This window comes from Globicephala melas, chromosome 2 (assembly GCF_963455315.2).
Source record: "Globicephala melas chromosome 2, mGloMel1.2, whole genome shotgun sequence".
NCBI lineage: Eukaryota > Metazoa > Chordata > Mammalia > Artiodactyla > Delphinidae > Globicephala > Globicephala melas.
This window is the reverse complement of record NC_083315.2, coordinates 48,830,146-48,852,620: the sequence shown is the minus strand read 5'-3', so window position 1 is coordinate 48,852,620 and position 22,475 is coordinate 48,830,146. Positions and strand designations below refer to the sequence as shown.

At 43.8% G+C, this 22,475-nt stretch overlaps 1 protein-coding gene across 1 annotated transcript in view; it reads left to right on the top strand.

Annotated features, from left to right (window-relative positions):
• Positions 1-15,793: 15,793 nt before the first annotated feature.
• Positions 15,794-22,475, top strand: part of FAM169B (Protein) — a 64,607-nt gene continuing 57,925 nt past the window's right edge. The window contains 2 exon segments of the mRNA XM_030873161.2: positions 15,794-15,871; positions 15,873-15,897. Coding sequence (XP_030729021.2) covers positions 15,794-15,871; positions 15,873-15,897 — 103 coding nt within the window.

The following is a 22,475-nucleotide window of genomic DNA, read 5'->3' as shown; positions in this document are numbered from 1 at the left end:
CACTTGTTGGTCAGATGCCCCTGGTGTCCCGTGACTTTTAAAGTCAGGGTTATTGTGGGGGTTAAGTGACTGTCAGTAGCAACTGAAGGTCCAGGGCCTTTGAATAACGTTTGTTAGGATGTAACAGCTGTGGTTTACAAATTCCATGCCTTTTAGTGCACCCATCCTCTGTTGTGGGTGTTTCCTTTTCCAAGGCCGACGATCAGCAACCTTCAGTGGGGGTGGGACACACAGCATGTGTATATAAAGGCCACTGTCTGCCGAAATCCGGGCATGTCTCTCTCCCTGATTCTTTGGACCACTCGGAACCCTTTCGCAGCAGACCCTTTGCATTCCCTGTGCCCAGGCAGTGGCTTCGCTTCCTGCTTAAACCAGTGCCTATGATCTGTTGAGGCACAGAATCATTTCGATGCTTCTTTGCTCCTCCGAATCTGGGCAGCCACGGGGGCCACTGGGAATGGCCTGAGGCTGAGGGTTGGGGGCTCCTGGGGAGGGCAGAGGGGAAGGTTCTGTCCATGTGTGTGTTGGGGGCTCCCAAGGCCCAAACCCTCCTAGACTGCTTGGTTTCCTTGTCTTGCAGAAATTAAGACAAATGTGTTTTTCTTGGAAACCGAGTCTCTAACCACTACTCGCAAGTTCCACTGACAGAGAAAGCTGTATTCATTTACTCAGTGCATTTTGCTGAAATAACCCCTAATTGGAGTCCCTGAGTGTTTCATTCAGTGATAAGTGCTTGAGAAGTCAAAGTTGTGGGGATGCCATCATTGCAGAGACTTCTGCTCACAGTGCTGTCTCACCGCCCACTGTGCTCTGTGAAATGCTGCTTAGTGGACCAGGCTTGGTGAGTGTATGTATGTGGGGCGAGGCATATAGGCTCAAGCAGTGAATTATACACAGTTGTTCATTTTGACCTATGTTTTCCAGCAAATGATTTCTTTAATGCATGTGTGTTGCCCATGTTTGGTCTGTTAGAACGTCCTGGAAAAACATTTTTGTAAGCTATGCAGAAGGAAAAGAATTGCTCTGTGTTTCTTCAGAATACATGATAACTGAGTAAAAATATTATTAAGATATTCAAAAATGCTTGGTCAATACACTAATAAAAATCTGTCCTTGTGCAAAAGCATAGTCTAGTTACTTGTTGGCGAATATATATATTTTTTAACATCTTTACTGGAGTATAATTGCTTTACAATGGTGTGTTAGTTTCTGCTGTATAACAAAGTGAATCAGCTATATATATATACATATAGCTCCATACCTCCTCCCTCTTGCGTTCTCCCTCCCACGCTCCCTATCCCACCCCTCTAGGTGGACACAAAGCACCGAGCTGATCTCCCTGTGCTATGCGGCTGCTTCCCACTAGCTATCTATTTTACATTTGGTAGTGTATATATGTCCATGCCTCTCTCTCACTTCGTCACAGTTTACCCTTCCGCCTCCCCCTGTCCTCAAGCCCATTCTCTATGTCTGCATTTTTATTCCTGTCCTGCCCCTAGGTTCTTCAGAGCCATGTTTTTTTTTTTTTAATTTTAGATTCCATATATATGTGTTAGCATACGGCATTTGTTTTTCTCTTTCTGACTTACTTCACTCTGTATGACAGACTCTAGGTCCATCCACCTCACTACAAATAACTCAATTTCATTTCTTTTTATGGCTGAGTAATATTCCATTGTATATATGTGCCACATCTTTATCCATTCATCTGTCGATGGACACTTAGGTTGCTTCCATGTCCTGGCTATTATAAATTGAGCTGCAATGAACATTGTGGCTATTATAAATAGAGCTGCAATGAACATCTTCTTTATCCATTCATCTGTCGATGGACACTTAGTTTGCTTCCATGTCCTGGCTATTGTAAATAGAGCTGCAATGAACATTGTGGTGCATGCCTCTTTTTGAATTATGGTTTTCTCAGGGTATATGCCCAGTAGTGGAATTGCTGGCTCGTATGGTAGTTCTACTTTTAGTTTTTTAAGGAATCTCCATACTGTTCTCTATAGCGGCTATATCAATTTACATTCCCACCAACAGTGCAAGAGGGTTCCCTCTTCTCCACACCCTCTCCAGCATTTATTGTTTGTAGATTTTTTTTTTTTTTTTTTCGGTACGCAGGCCTCTCACTGTTGTGACCTCTCCTGTTGCGGAGCACAGGCTCCGGACGCACAGGCTCAGCGGCCATGGCTCACGGGCCCAGCCGCTCCGTGGCATGTGGGATCCTCCCAGACTGGGGCATGGACCCGTGTCCCCTGCATCGTCAGGCAGACTCTCAACCACTGTGCCACCAGGGAAGCCCTGTTTGTAGATTTTTTGATGATGGCCATTCTGACTGGTGTGAGGTGATACCTCATTGTAGTTTTGATTTGCATTTCTCTAATGATTAGTGATGTTGAGCATCCTTTCATGTGTTTGTTGGCAATCTGTATATCTTCTTTGGAGAAATGTCTGTTTAGGTCTTCCACCCAATTTTGGATTGGGTTGTTTGCTTTTTTTGATATTGAGCTGCATGAGCTGCTTGTGTATTTTGGAGATTAATCCTTTGTCTGTTGCTTCTTTGGCAAATATTTTCTCCCATTCTGAGGTTTCTCCCATTCTTTTTGTCTTGTTTATGGTTTCCTTTGCTGTGCAAAAGCTTTTAAGTTTCATTAGGTTCCATTTCTTTATTTTTGTTTTTATTTCCATTTGTCTAGGAGGTGGGTCAAAAAGGATCTTACTGTGATTTATGTCATGGAGTGTTCTGCCTATGTTTTCCTCTAAGAATTTTATAGTGTCTGGACTTACATTTAGGTCTTTAATCCATTTTGAGTTTATTTTTGTGTATGGTGTTAGCAGGTGTTCTAATTTCATTCTTTTACATGTAGCTGTCTAGTTTTCCCAGCACCACTTATTGAAGAAGCTGTCTTTTCTCCATTGTATATTCTTGCCTCCTTCATCAAAGATAAGATGACCATATGTGTGTGGGTTTATCTCTGAGCTTTCTATCCTGTTCCATTGATCTATATTTCTGTTTTTGTGCCAGTACCATACTGTCTCGATTACTGTAGCTTTGTAGTATAGTCTGAAGTCAGGGAGCCTGATTCCTCCTGCTCTGTTTTTCTGTCTCAAGATTGGTTTGGCTCTTCGGGGTCTTTTGTGGTTCCATACAAATTGTGAAATTTGACAAATATGTTTTTAATCATAAGAATTAAATATGAATATTGACAGATCATCTTGTTTTCATTTCTTGCCTTTTTTTATATTGAGATTTTCCCCACCCTGGCTCTAATTCCATTTTTTTCTCTCTCCTATTTTGAAATTTAATATCTATATTTCTATTCTCTTAGGGGTTTGACATTTTAATGTGCATGTTAATTCTAATTAATTCTGAAATTAATCAGTTTTAAACTTTCTCTGGAATCATATAAGGGCCTTGAAATGCCTTCACTCAGATTACTTCCTTCCCAATTTCTGTGCTATGTGTTATGTAGCACCTTAGTTCTGTTATTATTTTTTTTTAAACCTCCTTAAATTAGAAGTTTTTGTTTTGTATGGTCAGCATTGGCTTGGGTTTTATCCAAATGTTTCTCATTTTCTTTGCTCCCATTCCTTCTTCTTCTTTTTTTTTTAATATAAATTTATTTATTTAATTTTTGGCTGTGTTGGGTCTTCATTGCTGTGTGTGGGCTTTCTTTAGTTGCAGCAAGTGGGGGCTACTCTTTGTTGCGGTGTGTGGGCTTCTCAGTTACGGTGGCTTCTCTTTGTTGTGGAGCACAGGCTCTAGGTACGCGGGCTCAGTAGTTGTGGCACACGGGCTTAGTTGCTCCGTGGCATGTGGGATCTTCCCGGACCAGGGCTCGAACCCATGTCCCCTGCATTGGCAGGCAGATTCTTAACCACTGAGCCATGAAGGAAGTCCCTCCTATTCCTTCTTGACTGACTTCCTCTTGAGGTCAATTTCCTTTCCCTTGATAATAGGCATCCTTTAGAAATAACTTTAGGGAGGATCTGTTGGTAGTAAACTCAGGTTTTGTTTTTCTAAAATGTTTTTTATTTCACCTGCATTGTTGGAAGTTAGTTCTGCTGAATGGAGGGTGAAAGTTATTTTCCTTTCGCACTTTAAAAATGTTCTTCCATTGTCTCCTGGCTTCCATAGTTGCTGTTGAGAAGGCAGCTGTCAACGAAGCTGTCCTATTGGGAGGATGTGTCTTTCCCTTCTGGCTGCTTTCATGGTCTCCTTTTTGTATTGGGTTGGTGAAAAGGTTCATTCAGTTTTTTCCATAAGATGGCTCTAGTAGCACTTAGTTGGCTTTAACTTCATTTGAAACAATTTTGTTAGATTGTGTTGTGACAGCTGTCATATCAGCATGCATTTAAAAAAACTTATCAAAATTGGTGAATTTTTGTATAGCCATTTTAATATTGAAGATAGAAGGAAAAAGCAACATTTTCAGCATATTATGCTTTATTATTTCAAGAAAGGTAAAAAGGCAACTGAAACACAAAAAAATATTTGTGCAGTGTATGGAGAAGGTGCTGTGACTGATTGAACGTGTCAGAAGTGGTTGGTGAAGTTTTGTGCTGGAAATTTCTCACTGGATGGTGCTCCACAGTTGGGTAGATCAATTGAAGTCGATAGTGATCAAATCGAGACATTAATTGAGAACAATCAACATTATACCATGCTGGGAGATAGCTTACATACTCAAAATATCCAAATCAAGCATTGAAAATCATTTGCACCAGCCTGGTTATGTTAATGGCTTTGATGTTTGGGTTCCACATAAGTTAAGTGGAAAAAAACCTTCTTGACAGTATTTCCACATGTGATTCTCTACTTAAATGTAACGAAAGCATTCCGGTTTTTAAAACAAATTGTGACGGGCGATGAAAAGTGGATACTGTACAATAACGTGGAATGGAAGAGACTGTGGGGCAAGCGAAATGAACCACCATCAACCACACCAAAGGTCAGTCTTCATCCAAAGAAGATGATGTTGTGTATATGGTGGGATTGGAAGCGAGTCCTCTATTATGAGCTCCTTCTGGAAAACCAAATGATTGATTCCAACAAGTACTGCTCCCAAGTAGACCAACTGAAATCAGCACTCGATGAAAAGCATCTGGAATTAGTCAAAAGAAAATGCATAATCTTCCATCAGGATAATGCAAGACCACATGTTTCTTTGATGACCAGGCAAAAACTGTTACAGCTTGGCTGGGAAGTTCTGATTCATCTGCTGTGTTCACCAGACACAGCACCTTTAGATTTCCATTTATTTCGGTTTTTACAAAATTCTCTTAATGGAAAAAATTTCAATTCCCTGGAAGACTGTAAAAGGCACCTGGAACAGTTCTTTGCTCAAAAAGATAAAAAATTTTGGGAAGACGGAATTATGAAGTTGCCTGAAAAATGGCAGAAGGTAGTGGAACAAAACGGTGTATAGGTTGTTCAATATATTTCTTGGTGAAAATGAAAAATGTGTCTTTTATTTTTACTTAAAAACTGAAGGAACTTTTTGGCCAACCCAATGTTTGTTGTTTTGCAGCTTGACCACAGTGTGTTTAGGAGGGGAGTTTTCTTTATTTTTCCTCCTTTGGGGTTGGTTGGGATCCCAAAGTCAGAGGACAGGTGTCTTTCATTAATTCTGGAAAAATTTCAAACAAATTTCATCAAATCTTGACTCTTCCTTACTGTTTTTTCTCCTTCTGGAACTTCAGTTACATTGTTGGTAGACCATATCATTCTACTCTCCATCTCTCTTAACCTGCCTTCCATGTTTTACACTTGTTCTGTCCTTCTGTGCTGCATTTCTGGGTAATTTCTTCAGATCTATTTTTCTGTTCATTGGCTATTTCAGACATAAATTTCTAGAAGCTCTACTTTCTTTCCCCCTAGAATGTTATGGGACAGTTTAAAAAATCTTGGCCCTTTATATTCCCTATTTAAAGTTCTTCAAACATATTTCATATCTCTATCTTCTGTATTAGATAATTTCAGTATCTGCAGTCTTTATGGGTCTGAGTCTATAGTTTGTGCTCTTTTGTGGCAGTTTATTTCATCATATGTTAGAGATTTTTGAAATCAGGTCTGAATGACCCCGAAGCTCTTGCCCTCGTGCCCAAACCTCACTCTCTATGTGGCCTGATGTTGGGGAGGTCTGATGAGGTGGCATCATTTTGTGGGTGCTTCATCTGTGTTTTTATACTGGTTCAGTTTGTAATACCTCAAGGAAAATAGTATTTTTGAATAATGTACATCTTATTCTTCTGTTGGCAGGTTCATCAATTTCCCCCTTTGGAAAGAGCTAGGATCTTAACAGAAATTAGACTGTTTCCAATGTTAGTTTATAAATGTCACAATATGAAAGCTACTAGTTGAATTTCATTGACTTATATGAAGTGGAGGGGTTAAAGCAGAAAGTCAGCTTAGCCCCTCACCTCACACATCCATCTAGCAGCAGGTTCTGCCATGTCCACTGCTAACATCTAGCTCAAGCCTGCCATCTCCTTCTCATCATCTAAACTGCCATCATTAGTCTAAGCCATCATCATCACTTGACTCAACTTGCACTGCCCCTGGTTCGGATTCCTGCTGCAGTGTGATCTGGAGGAGGCAGCAAATACACAGTCCAGTTATCATGCCCCACTGGGGACCCTTCAGCATCCTCCTACTGCATTCTTCTTGAAACCTGAAGTCGGAACTTGGCCAGCGTCCTATTACTCTAGCCCCTGTCTGCCTGCTTCCTGTGACCTTGCTCTTCTCCCCTTGGCCAGCCATGCTGCAGGCACACTGGCCACCCTTGAGCGCTTGGACTCCCTCCACTCCTTTCTTCCTCCTGCAGGGGCTGTTCCTTCAGTCTGGGTGGCTCTTGATCTTGCTCTGCATGAGGCGAACATTTTATTCTTCAGTCCTTCTGCTTAAAGGTTACCTCCTTAGAGAGACCTTTGCTGGTCATCCTGTCCTGTCTCCCACCTCCCTTGTCACTCGCCTCCCTCCATGCCATGGGGGTATTAACTGTTTTTATGTCTCCCGCCCAGGCGGTAAGTTCTATAAGAGCAGAGGCCACTTCTGCTTTTTCACCACTGTATCGACTAGCACTTAGCACAGTGTCTGGCAATAGTAGGAAAGTTCCTAAATGATGACCATGATTGTTTTATATTATACATTATAAAATAGCTTTATAGCAGAAAGTTTTTTCAAACCTTTGCTGTGGTGTTGGTATTGAATGTGATCAGGGTCTGATTAGACCTCTTTCCAGGACCGTAGGGTATCAGGAAGACCTTTGTCTAAGCTAAGGTCACCCTTGGGCAGGGACCCTGGGAGCAGATATCATAGAAGCCTCAGGGTATTACTACTACTACTACTACTACCACCATCACCACTACTACAGTACTATTACTACTATTATTATATTTTACTATTACTACTATTATTATATTAAAAAATATATATATATATTATATTTTTTAAAAAGTAGTTTTTTTTCCCCCAAGCCTTAAAGTACAAATGACAATGCACACTCAGTCTGTCCTCTTTTCACTGCTGCCACCTCCCAGCTTCTGCCTCTTTCTTGGGAGTATGGCTCAGATGGACAGTGGGCAGAGGTGGCATCATTGCCCTGTGATGCAGGTGCTGTGATGAATCCTGTGTAGGTAGCCCATTTAGACCACATCAGCCTTGCCACTTATCTCTTTGTGAATTCATGTCATTCTAATTCTTACAAGCTTTTAAAGTAGTTGTTAAAAGTTATTAATATGTGGGCAAGAGAGTTAATAGACATTTCTCCAAAGACACACAAATGGCCAGTCAGCACGTGAAAAGATGCTCAGCATCACTAACCATTAGGGAAATACAAATCAAAACCACATCCATTTGGATGGCTGTTATCAGAAAAAGCAGAAAATGACAAGTGTTGGGTGAGAATGTGGAGAAATTGGAAACTTTGTGCATTGCTGGTGTAAAATGGTACAGCCACTGTGGGGTATGGCAATTCTTCAAAAAATTAAGCACAGAACTACTGTATGATCCAGCAATTCCACTTCTGGGTGTATCCCCAAAAGACGTGAAAGCAGGGACTAGAAGAGATATTTCTAGATCTCTATTTATGGCAGCATTATTCACAATAGCCAAAAGGTGGAAGCAATCCAAGTGAACATCAACAGATGAATGGATAAGCAAAATGGGGTGTGTGTGTATATATAATGGAGTATTATTCAGCCTTAAAAAGGCAGGTATTTTAAACAGTACTATACTGAGCACTAGCTGCCTTTTGGTGCTAGTACACAATGTGTGGTCCTTGACACAATATAAATTAGTAAGTACACAAATTGGTGAAAGTACTTCTGGAAATCTCAAGATCTGGGTTTGAATCTCAGCCCCATTACTAACTTTCCATTTTGAGAATGTTTCCACTTCTGAAAAATGGGGTCAGTTCTTTGTTCTTTCTTGACTTCAAAGGGTTGATGTAAGTTTCAAACAAACGAGGAAGTGTGACAGCCCTTTTGTTATTTGGAAAATACTGTACAAATGTAAGGTATAAAAGGGTACATTTTAATGTGAGAACATATCGCTATTTTTCTAATGCTTTCTCTCCCAACTAGTACTTGAGAAACTTTGTTTATCCACAGAAGGCAGAATGTTAACTTTCTTTTATATGTCTTCAGTTTAAAACTGGGCTGGTACTAACGTGGATGCAAATATTTCTATTAGGCAGGTACCTCTTCATCTACTTTTCAGTTTTACACAGAAGAGACCCGTGCCCTTGTAAAATGTAGCTTTCTCAACACATTTCCAGACATTGGGAAGTAACTACACTTTCCCTAAGCGACTCATTGTCTAGGTTTAAGGTAATCCCATTCTTCTCCATTCATTCTCCATGTGGGGTAGTCCGGGTGATGAGGCTGAGTGCTTAAACAGGGGGCACCAGCTTAATCTAGAATTGGGTCATGGAGACTGAGGACTAGTCTACTTTCAGCTCTCCTTGTTGCTTTGCACAGGGCTGAGCATACCAGATAGAGACCTAACTTTGTCCTCTTCAGAAATATTATTGTTAGCAGTGTAATAGATGGACATATAGGGATGTGATTTCTGGATGAAAGTTTATAAAGTCCATTAACAACCACAGTTTTTGGGTAAGTTCTGAGAAATGTTATTCTGTGACTAATGGGTAGAACATTATGGTGATGAGTTATTTGTCTTCCTCTCGTGTGCTGTGTGGTTTAGGGCTCTGCTTCCTGCGGGCCAACTGCCCCCCACCCCCACCCCGCCCAGCCTTTCCCCACCAGCTTCAGGACCACCACATCTTGTGGTGATGTTACTGACACTGGGATTTGATATTTTTACAAGTTCCTGGTCAGTTAAATTCAGGATACAAAGAGTCAGGCTCTCCATGTTCTCCTGAGTATGTGCCAAAGCTCTCTTCCTTCTGGTAAAGGTTAGACAAATAGGGCATCATAATGATGACCACATGGGATGGAGGAGTTCAGGTTCAGGGGCAAAGGGTGGACCTGAGCTTCCTGCAGCTGTATCAGATGAGGACCCCTCTTCTGTTACCATTCATGAGGAAGCAGACATTTGAGATGCTGTTTCCTCCTGTCTGCCCCAAATAGGGCTCCACATTTGTCCCCAAATGTGACACCTCTTTGAATGCAAAAGGAACAGTATGTTTCAGACCCACTTCATATCCTTTTGAATGATTCAGGGGGAAAAATAGTTTAATCTCTGTATCATTTGCCTAAGGGTAAGATGCACCAGTGCTCAGATTATGAGACCTTCATATTAAAAGCAATTAGGATTACATAAATCTTTGTGTGGGTGGCACACAAAGTCATCTGCATATTTTACCATCTTAGATTTGGGACAAGTGATTTATTCTCAGCCAAGGCAATGACAAGTTGCAAGTTGGCCAGTACTAAATCTGTGATAACAGAGCAACAGGCTCCCTGTCAGTTACCAGTAATGAAACCTACCCTGCCACCACCTGCAGACCTCTCCCAGAGCTTCCTCCGTTCCCTGACAACTTTGCTCATCTGCTCAGAAATTCTAACATTTTCTACATTCTGTCTTCCAACATTTTTTTTCAATTCTTTGCTAAGAATATTTTGGCAATCAGATGCTCTTCAAAAACCAACAAAAATATCCAAGTGTGTATTTACTTCACCTTCTGTTCTCTTCTCCTCTATGTGGAGGATTGTTCTGCTGACACCACGGCCCCCTTGCCTGTGGTCCTTGAGCTCCAGGTATTTGCATATTTGCTATCTGTCTGATAGTGATGGGTCCTCTTGCCCTGACATTATGTCAAAGCACTGTTCTCTAAGATATTGTTTGTCATCTGTCCATCAGTGTTCTGGGACGGGGGTCCCTAGTTAAATAAGTTTGGGAAATAAATGCTGGATTAATCAAATCTCATTGCTGCAGGGTTTCTAAATGTCCAGATTGGTGATAGGCACAAAGAACCCCCAGCAGTGAGCTCTGAGCATCACAGCAGTTTCCCTTTTCCAAACTTGCTGGCCTCAGAAACCTCCTTCCACAGCATATCTTGTGAAGCTAGTGTTCCACAGAATATATGTGTGAAAATGCATGCTACAAGGGAAGTCAGGAACGTAGGATTCTTTGGCCCTCTTAAAAAAGAAAAATTAAATGTAATCATACTTTAAGAGTAGTTCTCAGCTTTAAGGCATCCTGTGGTGAATGCTTTGGAGGGTCAGGATGAAGTTTGCATTTGTGAATACTGAATTTTCTTAAAGCAGGCAGCTTTGAAGTGCATGCCTCACTGGACATCAGGGACCCTGGTGAATTCCTGGTGCTGAATTCTGAGCCATTGAGGTGGCATTTGGAAATCTTCTCCCTTTAGGCACTACCCTACCACCGTGGGTGTGCAAAACACCTGGGTTCAGACACTTCTTGTCTGATGCCCTCTCTCGGGTTAGAAACTAGGCTCCAAACTCTCTGCTAAGCTCAGAATTAGGCGCTTAGCCCCACTCAGTGTATTTCTTCTATAATAAGGATTCCTTCTAATAATTTCCTTTTAGGAGCAAATTATTTTGTGAAGAAAACCACCAGATAGCTTATGTGAAAAAGAAAAGCAAAAATAAAAAAATTCTGTACCCTGGAAACTCAAGATTTGGTACAAAGATCCTGAATGATTTCAGCATTTTCCCTGGAAGAATGCTTTAAGATAGACCTCTGCTTTTGTTTTTCGGGTGACCACAACCAACTTATGCTTAAAGTGAATTCTTAAAATCGGGGTTCGTTGGGGGATTTCTATTTCTTTGCTGTCTGCAATGAATTATCATTTCAACTGTGTGCCGTTTTTCATAAAAGCATTTTGCATTGTACTGAAAAGATTACATTCTTTTGGCTTTGGAAAAATATTTCCTGTTGGGTTCAAACCATTAAAGCCTGTTAGCATTTCACATCTGGAAGCTCCTGCCCGAGTCTGCCTTCCATCAGCAGCTCGGAGGCCAGGCTGGTCTCCGGCGCGTGCAGAAGACGCCCCAGACTTGTTTACTTCCCGAGGGCCCCTCTGCAAGGCCCAAATGTGCCCTTGTGGTTGGCGGGTGGGCGGGGGCGGGGCTTCCTTCCTCCCTGCAATGGAGGCGTGTGTGTGTGTGTGTGTGTGTGTGTGTGTGTGTGTGTGTGTGTGTGTGTGTGTGTGTGTGTGTGTGTGTGTGTGTGTGTGTGTGTGTGTGTGTGTGTGTGTGTGTGTGTGTGTGGAGGCGGGGTGTGTGTGTGTGTGTGTGTGTGTCCGTCCGTCCTGGTGTGTGTGTGTGTGTGTGTGTGTGTGTCCGTCCGTCCTGGGTTGGGGAAGGGGTCTCCCTTGCAGCATTGGATGCCCCCTCCCCTCTCCTGCCCTAAGCATTTCCCTTTTTATTTTTTTCACTCCCACCCAGTTTTCCAGAAAGCTAACCCAAACATTTTCCGTGTAAGGAGGAGTCTGCCCGAACTTTTCTGATGGGGCAGTTTCCCCAGAGAGATGAGAAGGAATTAAAACCCCAAAGGCTGGAGCAGCCTCCTCCTGTCCCCGGCCAGCTTGGGGGGCCCTTTCCCTGGGGTGCAGGGGTCTGGCCCAGCTTAAAGGTTTTAAAAGGGAACCTTTAAGAGATCTTTGGAAATTCCTTTTCGTGGAGGGTTAATTTATCCCCAGAGCCAGGCCCGATGCAGCCCCCATGCTCACGCTATCGGGCTGATAGCGGGCAGACCCCCAGGGACCCGCGCCTGGGCTGCAAGGCAGGAGAGCCCTGAGGGGCCAGGGTGCCCTGGGAATACTGTCCGTCAGGTTCTTTGAGGGGCTCTCACAGCTCCAGCAGCGTACCCGGCCAGGGAAGTGATTTCATGGTGTACAAGGAGCAAAATACATTCACTGCATTTCTCCTGACCACACTCGGCCAGAGCCAATGCCAGGCAAGCTGTGGCAGCCTCTGGGGGAGCCAGGCAGAGGCCCCTAGGCCCAGTGGTCTTGGGTGAGGTACCCCACCCTGTGCCCCTCCGCAAAACGTGGACGATTATGCTGTCCTCCCAGTGCCCTGTCAGCAGAGGTCTCAGCTTGTGTGTGTGTGTGTGTGTATTGGTTGGGGGGGGTGTCATTGATAAGGCTTGTCAGTCAAACCTCAACCTCACTGGAGTGGACTGAAGGCTTGGCTCTGACAAACATCTCTCCCAAGACACAGGGCCAGCGCCAGAGAGTAAAAGTTCAGGTGGGATTTTTACTTGCTCTGTAAGACTGCATTCCTGGGGGCGTCTGGAGAAAGGTAGCTATTGAAGTTGCTTTCATGGGAGAATCATGCAGCATGAGTCAGGTGCCCTAGGGCTGAAGCAGCCCACTTCCCAGTATGTTTTTCTTAATTTATTTGAACGTGCACTGAATCTTTTTTCATACCTGTGGGAAGCCACTAGACCAACTGGATGAATAGCAGTTTGAACAGAGAGCTCAGCTAAACAACCACCCACATTTCCGAAGTGCTCAGGATGAGAAAGGCATAGGGAGAGGCCTTTGTTGGCGAGGGGTGTTGGGGCCAGGAGAGGAGAGAACAAGCACTCAGTGTGCCTGGAGGGAGTCTTCACGTTGCTGGTGGGGTGAGGCTGCCTCACCTGCTGACCCATGTGAAAGGCCGAGTTCAGGTGTGTAAGGCCCTGCAGCACAGGGGAAGTGGCCAAGGTGTATCAATTCCCATCCTGAGCCAAGCTGGATTCTAACACGGGACTCAATAACCCACAGAGCCCTTGCCTTTTGGGGCTCCAGGAAGGCCCCTGGGTGTGCTAGAGTTTGAGATGGGCCTTGAAGATGGCAAGGCAGAAGGAGCTGGGGAGTAGGGGTGCTGCAGAGGAAGGGGGCATGTGATTGTAAAGGGCCTTTGAGGCTTGGTAGAGGAGACCGTCTGGATGGGGTCACTAACATCATCTGAGTGTTTTACACATTCTGAAATCAGACAGACCTTCATGCCCTGGTGTTGCCACTGACTAGCCAAATGGTTTCCTCTTTAGGCCTCAGTTTTCTCATCTGTAAATTGGAGTTAGGCTGGACTCAGTGAAATAAGAGGTGTGTAGCACTCAGCAACCTGCTGGCACCTGGGGCCAGGGTATAGCTACAATATTTTTATTGGTGGCAGATAGAGGAAGGATGGGTGGAAAGGGGTGAGGCCAGAGGTTATTGTGAGATGCTGAGGCCTTGAACTGAGAGCATCAGGACGATTGGAGATAGGTGATGCAGGCTGAGGGTTTGGTGGCAGGTTTGAAGTGGTTCCTGAGCAAGGAACCATCTGGCTTGGCTTGGATCCATCGGCTTTGAGCTGTATTCCTGGAGGGCCCAGTAAGGAGTAGGGAGGGCGTAGAGGTTCAGCTTGAGGGCTGTGTCTGATCAGTTGCTGGGGGCTTCCTGGCCCATCACAGTGGGAAGGAGCCTGGGCTTCCTTGAATGTGTGTGTATAGAGAGAAAACACATATGCGCACACACACCACAAGTGTGTGCCTTGAACAGCAGAATATCCCTGCTACCTAGAGGCACAACCTTGTTTAGAAAGAGACCCCCAAGTTCATCATTGACTGTTCATTGTCACTGAATGGACTGTTAATTTTTCATGTCTTTATTTGAAACATTTTAATCAGTGCATTTATAGTTGTAATTTTTTGGTGTGCACTTCACACTCAAATAAATACTTAAAAAAATTGAATAGTGGGAGAGTATTTACTCATCTCTTTGCCACTGTGTGTGTGCTGGTGATGTTTTCACCATGAAAAGTCAGGGGCAGGGGGAGGGGCTCATGCAGGACTGAGGCCTAGTCCACCCCTGCTCTTGACATCCTCTGTTTTCTATGAGCACTGCCCCCAATCAACAGCAGTAAAATTCATCATAGGCAAGCTTGGTGAACTGGAGACGTGAAACTTTTTGCTGCTAAGAGCAGTCTCTCTTCTCTGAAAAGTGTCTGCAGAAGGAATGGAGATTCTGAGAGAAAGTAGGAAGCTGATATTTCAGTGGGTGTTTATGCACAGGCTTATCTTCCTTGAGGAGGCAGAGGAGGAGGAGGAGGAGGAGGAGGAGGGGGAGGAGGGGGAGGGCGATGGGGAGGAGGAGGGGGATGGGGAGGGGGAGGAGGAAGAGGAGGAGGAGGAGGAGGGGAGTAGGGGGGATGGGATGGGGAGGAGGAGGAGAGGAGGGGAGGAGGAGGAGGAGGGGGAGGGGGAGGGGGAGGAGAGGAAGAAGAAGAAGACAGCTGCTTTGGCACCCTTCCCACCATAGGAGACCCAGAAATGCATCAGAGGAGGGGACCATGGAAGGGCAGAAGCTACAGAGCCCCCTCCCACTCAGGGATGTGCCAGCCAGAGATGAGCCAGCACCTCCTGGGAAAACCAACTGCCATTTCCAAGCTGAATTGTATGCTCTCAATTTGTATGATTATTCGAGGATATAATTTTCCTCTAAAAGTACTGTGATAAGAAAGAGATGCTGAGTAGAGCTGGGAGATAACTTGCAAGTTAATAGGTGCAATAGTCTATCTGTGAATGGCCATGTCGGTTTACACATGTAGTTTTATAGTTCATACTAACTAGTACGTTTAAACTCTCTTACAATAAAGCAGTCCAATTAAAGGAGAAGAATTGACAAATCTTAACTTCGTGGCAAATGTAAGCTGGCAAACTAAAAACTCAGGCTGGATTTTGTCAAAGTTAGCAAGGTTCTAAGCAGCTGGGGTCAGCTCTCAGGGTACCTGTTTGTACATGTGGCTGTGGTGGAGGACACTACTAGAAAATACTTGGGAAACCATTTGATAGTTAGGGGGTATGAAAGGAAGTTTCTGCAGTGGTCTAAGAGGGTTCGCATTGAACCTCATGTCTCCTTGGGGTTGGTGCCAACCCCACCATCAGGAATGTCTTCTATTTTCTTTTGGTTCCTGCTGCTACACTGCTCTTTTCTTTTTCACTTAAAAAAAAAACAGGTGAACAGAATATTTTTTTTTTTTTTGGCGGTACGCGGGCCTCTCACTGCTGTGGCCTCTCCCACTGCGGAGCACAGGCTCTGGACGCGCAGGCTCAGCGGCCATGGCTCACGGGCCCAGCTGCTCCATGGCATGTGGGATCTTCCCGGGCCGAGGCACGAACCCGTGTCCCCTGCATCGCCAGGCGGACTCTCAACCACTGCACCACCAGGGAAGCCCGGTGAACAGAATTTTTAAAGCAAGTTTCAATTGGCTGCTTTTTTCTTTTCATATTCAAGAAATAAGTGACTTTTATTTCAATGATAGAGGAAAGCTCATGTCATTTCTTGCCTTCTTTTTCCCCTAGCAGGCATTTACCCAGTGGATATTTTGGAAGATGACCCTGCTGGGCATCGGGAAGCGGCTCTGGCTTACCGTGCCACTCTTGGGGAAGGAGCATGGCCCTCACCAGAGGTTTTCTCTCTTCCCACTGGGGAGCAGGTATGTGTGGTCTTCCTCATTGGTGGAGAGTTCTGTAAAATCTAAATTATTAAAAAGGAGAATGTTAGTGAAAGAGCATTACAGAGTAAAAAAAAAATCCTTCTGGGGTAAATACTAGAATAATTCCACTTTGAGAAGCAAAAGGAATCCTGGATTGGGATTCTGAGGTCTTGAGGATAAGTCCAGTTCTATAAAGCAGTCAGCCAAATAGCCTGCTGTGAATCCCATGCCTACCATTTAATAGCTGTGTGACCTTGAGCAAGTGTCTTTACCTCTCTGCTCTTGCTATTCTCATCTCAGAAGTTGGGACAATAACAGCGCTTACTTCATACTGTTGTTATGAGGACTAATTGAGATGCTGTGTGTATTGCCTGACTGGCCTCAGTTTTCCCATTTGTAAATGAGGGGATTGACTGACCTTTAGTCTCTAAGGTTTGACTTAGTCCTAAAAGTTTCTGACTTGGAATGAAGTTGTATCAATTATGATTTTTAGCAATGATAAGATTCAATTTTGAATATGGGCTGGAAGAAGACAGAAATGAAAACTATTTGTTAGGACAGTGGGATTGTGGGTGAAATTTAATAATTGTGTTATTTTTAAGGCCTTCCCCCCTCCCCTGAAGTAAATAAAAAGAATATGTGAATCTTGGGCTGTACCTAAATTGGTTACCTGTTTTTCAGATTTGAGGCTGATCCGTTGAAAGAGGCAAGATTTTCTTGTTTTATATGAATAAGATTTCACTCATAACAGAAATCATTGCTCTCTGGCAGGCAAAGTTGGTTGAGGAAGACAGGGTTTTATTTTGCTGTATTGAAGTTGTTCCAGAGTTAATTAAAACAATGGCTTGTACAGTTTATATAGTGTGGCTTCCTTGAGATTTTGGAGATGCTAGTTTGTAATTAACTCCTGGAAGAATCCAGCTCCCATGGGTGATTCCTTATTGTTGATCTGCCGAGGGAGGTGGCTGTACTCACACGCTTTCAGCGCCCCCTAGTGACAGCTAAACCAGCAAGCAAGCAAGCTCTCAGTCAAGACTAGGGGCTTACTCTTGGGGAACTGCGGGGCTGGTGGGCTGCAGGGTTGTTGGATGGAGTCGGGGAGGGGGGGAATGCTAGGTAATCTGAGAAGTGTGGCGAAATACAAGAGTTAGCGCTGAAGTACTTTAGGGTGCAGTTTCAGTCATCTATCTGATTTTATTTCACATTTATTTATGGATTACATCGCTTAACAACAACAAAACCCCCCAATATGTAGTATGCTCACAGAGTGAATAATTTTAGTGTTATTAGCAAAAACATAATAAAATAAGACAGTTACTAAAATTAAGTTGTTTTAATGTGATAGAAATGCTGAAATGTCTTTCTACCTATTTGCTTCTCCCCTTTCTAAAAAAAGAGTCCTGAAAATAATCATTTGGTTTCCTACCAATTTAGCAATTAATTAAGAAATGGTAGCAGTTTCCTACCATTTAGCAGGTTTTGAAATAGTCTGATTTGCGATGATGATAGACCTCCTCATTGCTTTTAGCAAATTTAACTTTTCTTTTTGAAACCAGAGACATTTTTTTAAACAAACAAACAAAAAAGACAAGGATGTACCACACCACATCACTCTGGTTCTCCTCAAAGTCTTTTCTTTTCATAATTAACTCTGTTTTCAGTCTTGAAATTGTCTTATCATATTTAAAATATAATAATACTTACTGATTTTTCTTGGTTATAGAACAGTATATGCTCAGTGTATACTATTTGGGAACTATAGCCAAGGACAGAGAAAATAAAATCACCCATGTTCATTGCTGTGAACATTTTGATGTGTTTCCATTGGATTTTATTTCTGGGCATGCTTTTTTAACATTCAGATCACACTGAGAGTACAATATTGTCTATAATAAGCATCTTTCTATGTTAATCCAATGCTTTGTACATATTGTTTTTAATGGCCTTGTAACGGCCATCTGATGGGTGAATTGTGCTTCATATAGCCACCACGGGGAGCCAGCTGGGGGACTCTTCGTTAAGGTGACTTGAAGACTGGGAGCCACCAAGATGTTTATGGGTCTCAGGATTTGTTAAGAAACAATTCTCTGAAACCAAGGAGGCCTGCTGTAAACTTTTACAAGCAGCCTGCCTGCCTCACTCAGCCGACACGTCCTTTTCTCATTTTCTTACACTCTCCTCGGTTTTCAAAACAGACTTTGGAGTGGAGCGTGTTGTCCTTTTGCTTTGGGAGCTGATGCCAGTGGGTTCAATGGCCGGGAACAGAACTTGGCAAGTGGGTGCTTGAGAGAAGGCTCTGGGGCAGCCCAGCATCAGGGACCCTGCATGTGCTGCTTGGTATTCCTTGTGGTCATGAGCAAACGGGTGCTGGGCACCGAGGATCTTACCCCCGGGGCTGCCTCAGAGCCAGAGCTGAGACTGCAGGGCCCAGAGAGGGTGTGGGTTTCTTGAGGCTGCTTGCAGGGATCCGAGCCAGGGCAGCAGGCAGCCTGAGTGGCATTGTGGGTGGACGCAGGCTTGTCTAGGCTGTTTGCATAGAGTGGCTGCAGGGGGACAGTTGAGGTCGGCTTGGCAGGTGCAGCCTGAGGTTGGGATGTGGCCTTCTGCTTTGGCAGGTGGAGGCCCGACAGGGATTCGGGTGGGGAAGGCTGCTGGGGCAGGAAGTGAATGGAAGGAGAGACCGCAAGGGGGTCAGATGAGGAAATGTTCAGTCATTACTTGGATAGACAGACAGGTGAACAAGGGGAAGAGCAGGTTTGCTGGGTGGGAGATAGAGGAAGGGCCGTTGTCAGATTGCCCTCGTGTTTAGCTCAGAGTGGGTAAGGTTTCCATTTTCATGTTGCCTCCATCCTGTCAATTTTTTAAAAAAATTATTTATTTTTATTTACTTTATTTTTGGCTGTGTTGGGTCTCCATTGTGGTGCTTGGGCTTCTCATCGTGGTGGGTTCTCTTGTTGCGGAGCACAGGCTCTAGGCACGTGGGCTTTAGTAGTTGTGGCTCGTGGGCTCTAGAGCGCAGACTCAGTAGTTGTGGCGCACGGGCTTAGTTGCTCTGCGGCACGTGAGATCTTCCTGGACCAGGGCTTGAACCCGTGTTCCCTGCATTGGCAGGCAGATTCTTAACCACTGTGCCACCAGGGAAGCCCCGTCCTGTCAAATTAACTTCTGTGCAACAGTGTTCTTTCAGTGAACATTGTGCTAATTTAATTGTTAAGCAATTTCTTGTGCCCTTACTGTGGTGACAGAACAAAATGGTGCTTTTACTATTTTTTCAGGTTAAACTTGAAGCTTCGTCTGTTTGCTTTTGCACTGTGCACTGTGATGAACCTCAACATAAAATCTTGGTCTTGGTTAATCCCCAGGACACAAAGACAGGTTGGTAGTTATTCATTAATTTAATAAACAAGGATTCTGATTTGTTTACAACAAATGGAATCAAACACCTCAGAAATGATGGTTGTACTCTTCGGCTGGACTTAGAAGGACATCAAGGCAGAACTGGTTTATTTTCAGCTTTTAGAGATCTGGTAAGGCATTATGATTTCTGTTTATTGACACACATTGATTTTTGTATTGAAGACACCAGACACCTTCTTGCCCATAGTGGCAGTATTCAAAGCTGCTTTTAAGGGTAGCATTTACTGTTCTTATTAATAACATTGTGTGCACAGGGTGGAGCCCTTTTGTTGGAGTGTCACCGCAGCCCTGCAAAGCACAGGGACCATTCTTATCCCTGCCAGACAGATGAGGAAATGAGGCCTCTGATGGTCAGCTGGTGTAGGGTAGGGGATTTTTGCAAGGTGATTATCCGGTGGGGTTTTGTTTCTGGTGGTGAAACTTATGTAATCTGTAACTCATTTATTCTCCCTCTGCATTATCGAGAGCCTATTTTTGACCAATTTCAGCTTCTTGGAGTGAGTGCTCTGAGCACACGTGGATGGCTGTGCTCAGTTGCATATAGGGCAGGGGTCTGGGGCTGTTGGCAGTGAGCAGTGTGAGGTTGGAGAGGGTTCCAGGCTATCAGTCCACCTGGAGCCCAGGCCACCAGTGAGCTGGAAGCAAACTCCTCGTCTCTGACCTCAAGGGAGTCCCAATTCAAATTCAATCCTATTTAGAAATTTACTCCTTTAGTATACTTTAATGTGTTTTAAAGATTTCCTACAATTCCCATATATTGCTTTCCTAATAAGAAATTAAAAAAACAAACCCTTAGTGAGTTAGCCCTCTTTCAGTGTTGTGGTGTCTGGTGAAAGTTTGGGGTTATGGGTCTTTACAATTTGCAAAGGGGCCTCTTTCAGCTCTCCAGCTCCCCTGGAGATGGAGTTTTGCCTTAAACACCGCATGTCCATCTGGGGTTTGTAGTCAGAGGATGCCCTGTTTGATGGGTGTCACAAAGCCCAAGGTGACCTCCTTGACTGGGGAACGTTATTCACCACGTAGACGGTTGTTAACGCTTCTCTTGTTACTAATCCTGAGACACGAGTGTGCTTAGCTAGCTGTCTGGGAGTTTTGGGCATGTTGGCGAAGCCTCCTCCTTGCTCCAGGGCTGGGGGTGGCTGAGCTGTGTGTGAGAGCTTTCTGGTCAAGGTTCAGGACATCTCCTACTCCTGTCAGGTCAAGCCCTGGTTGAACAAAGGGATTATGATAACCCCAGGCCTTTGACATTGCCTTGAATTTGTGACTCCAGCTGGCACCAGGTTAGTGAAAGTAACAGGATGTGCACTCCTTGGGAAACAGATTGTCAAAAAACTCTGAAAATATCATTTGCCAGTTTTTTTTTTTTTTTTTTTTTTTTTGCGGTATGCGGGCTTCTCACTGCTGTGGCCTCTCCCGTTGCGGAGCACAGGCTCCGGACGCGCAGGCTCAGCGGCCATGGCTCACGGGCCCAGCCGCTCTGCGGCATGTGGGATCTTCCCGGACCGGGGCACGAACCCGTGTCCCCTGCATCGGCAGGCGGACTCTCAACCACTGCGCCACCGGGGAAGCCCCTCATTTGCCAGTTTTAAGAAAATGTCCAAATATCAGCAGCCCTCCCTCTGCCTTTTTTTGGCATTTAACACTATTCTGGTTATAGGTCTTTAACTGCAATTTGCAAAATGCAAATATATGACTGACTCATAAAAATCTGTTTCCTATTTCTATTGTACTTAATTTTTTGATCGTTTTCAAGAATGTATTATAATAAATATTCATAAGCTCCAAGAAATCTCACTCTGGACCTTTCTTTATATTTCATAGAACTTTAAATAAAGTTTCCAAACGTTTTCCTGCTGCTGGGGCTCTATGATGGTTGCTGCAATTTTGCGTGATTTCCAAAAAGCACTCAGGTGTTATCCACACCTCATGCTCTTTAGTCTGGTATTTTGAAGCAGGCACGATATGTAAATGCACCTCTTGTGCCTTGAAACACGTGGACTCCGAAGCAGCCGATGGTACCATAGAGCCTCTTCACAGCTTTGACACATGTGCCACTTCAGTTATGTGCTTAGCTGTGACCATCAAGAAGGCTGTCCCTGGTTACTTTATAATTTTCCAATTATATTTGTGAAGGCCTTGTGTTTGTGTGGTTAGATGGAAGCTAAAGGGATCAGAGCTGTTTGATAAGCCCGTGTATGAGTTAATTATTGGTAAGCTGATTGAATCCATCATAGTAACTTCCAATAACCCTGCGAGCAAATGAAAAACATCCTGGAGTTGTGAATTCCCTGGTGGCAAGTAGTTAATATTCCTGGCGGGCTACTGAGTTAAGGCAGACCTCAGAGACGTTGCGCAGGTTCCGGACCACTGCAGTAAAACGAATATGGCAGTAAAGAGAGTCACACGAATTCTTTGGTTTCTCAAATATAGAAAAGTTATATTTACCCTATACTGTAGTCTGTTAAGTGTGCAGTAGCATTATGTCTAAGAAAACAATGTACACACCTTAATTGAAAACACTTTATTGCTAAAAAAGCTGACCATCATCTGAGCCTTCAGCAAGTCATAGTAATCTTTTTGTAATAGTAACATCAAAAATCACTGATCACAGATCATCATAACACATGTAATAATAACGAAAGAGTTTGAAATATTGCGAGAATGACCAAAATGTGACACAAAGATGTAAAGTGAGCAATTGCTGTTGGGAAAATGACGCTGACACAGGGTTGACACAAACCTTCGATTTGTAAAAAAAATGCAATAAAGTGAAGCACAGTAAAATGAGGTCTGCCTGCAATGCAGCTGTCCAGCTTTCCCCTGTAAGAAACTGGGGATGTGCCTTCCGTGAAGGTGGTTTGTGAAGTACGTGCCCTCGTTCTGTCTGGCTGTTCCCTGCGGGGCTCATGCTTGACTGTTTCTCTAATCAGTGGCTGGTTTCTGTCACCGAGGGGACACAGCCGAAGGCACACAGCCGAAGGCTGCCAAGAACCCTCCCTTCCTTAGTTGTTTTGTACCTCCCCACGGCCCTATCTTTCATTTATTTCCCCTTGTTTTACTATTCCTCTTATTTTTAAATTATTAACTGAACTCAAGTGTTTACAAAGATTAAAAATATAACTCTCCTCATCAAAAAAGTAGTCTTTTCTTACCTCCTATAT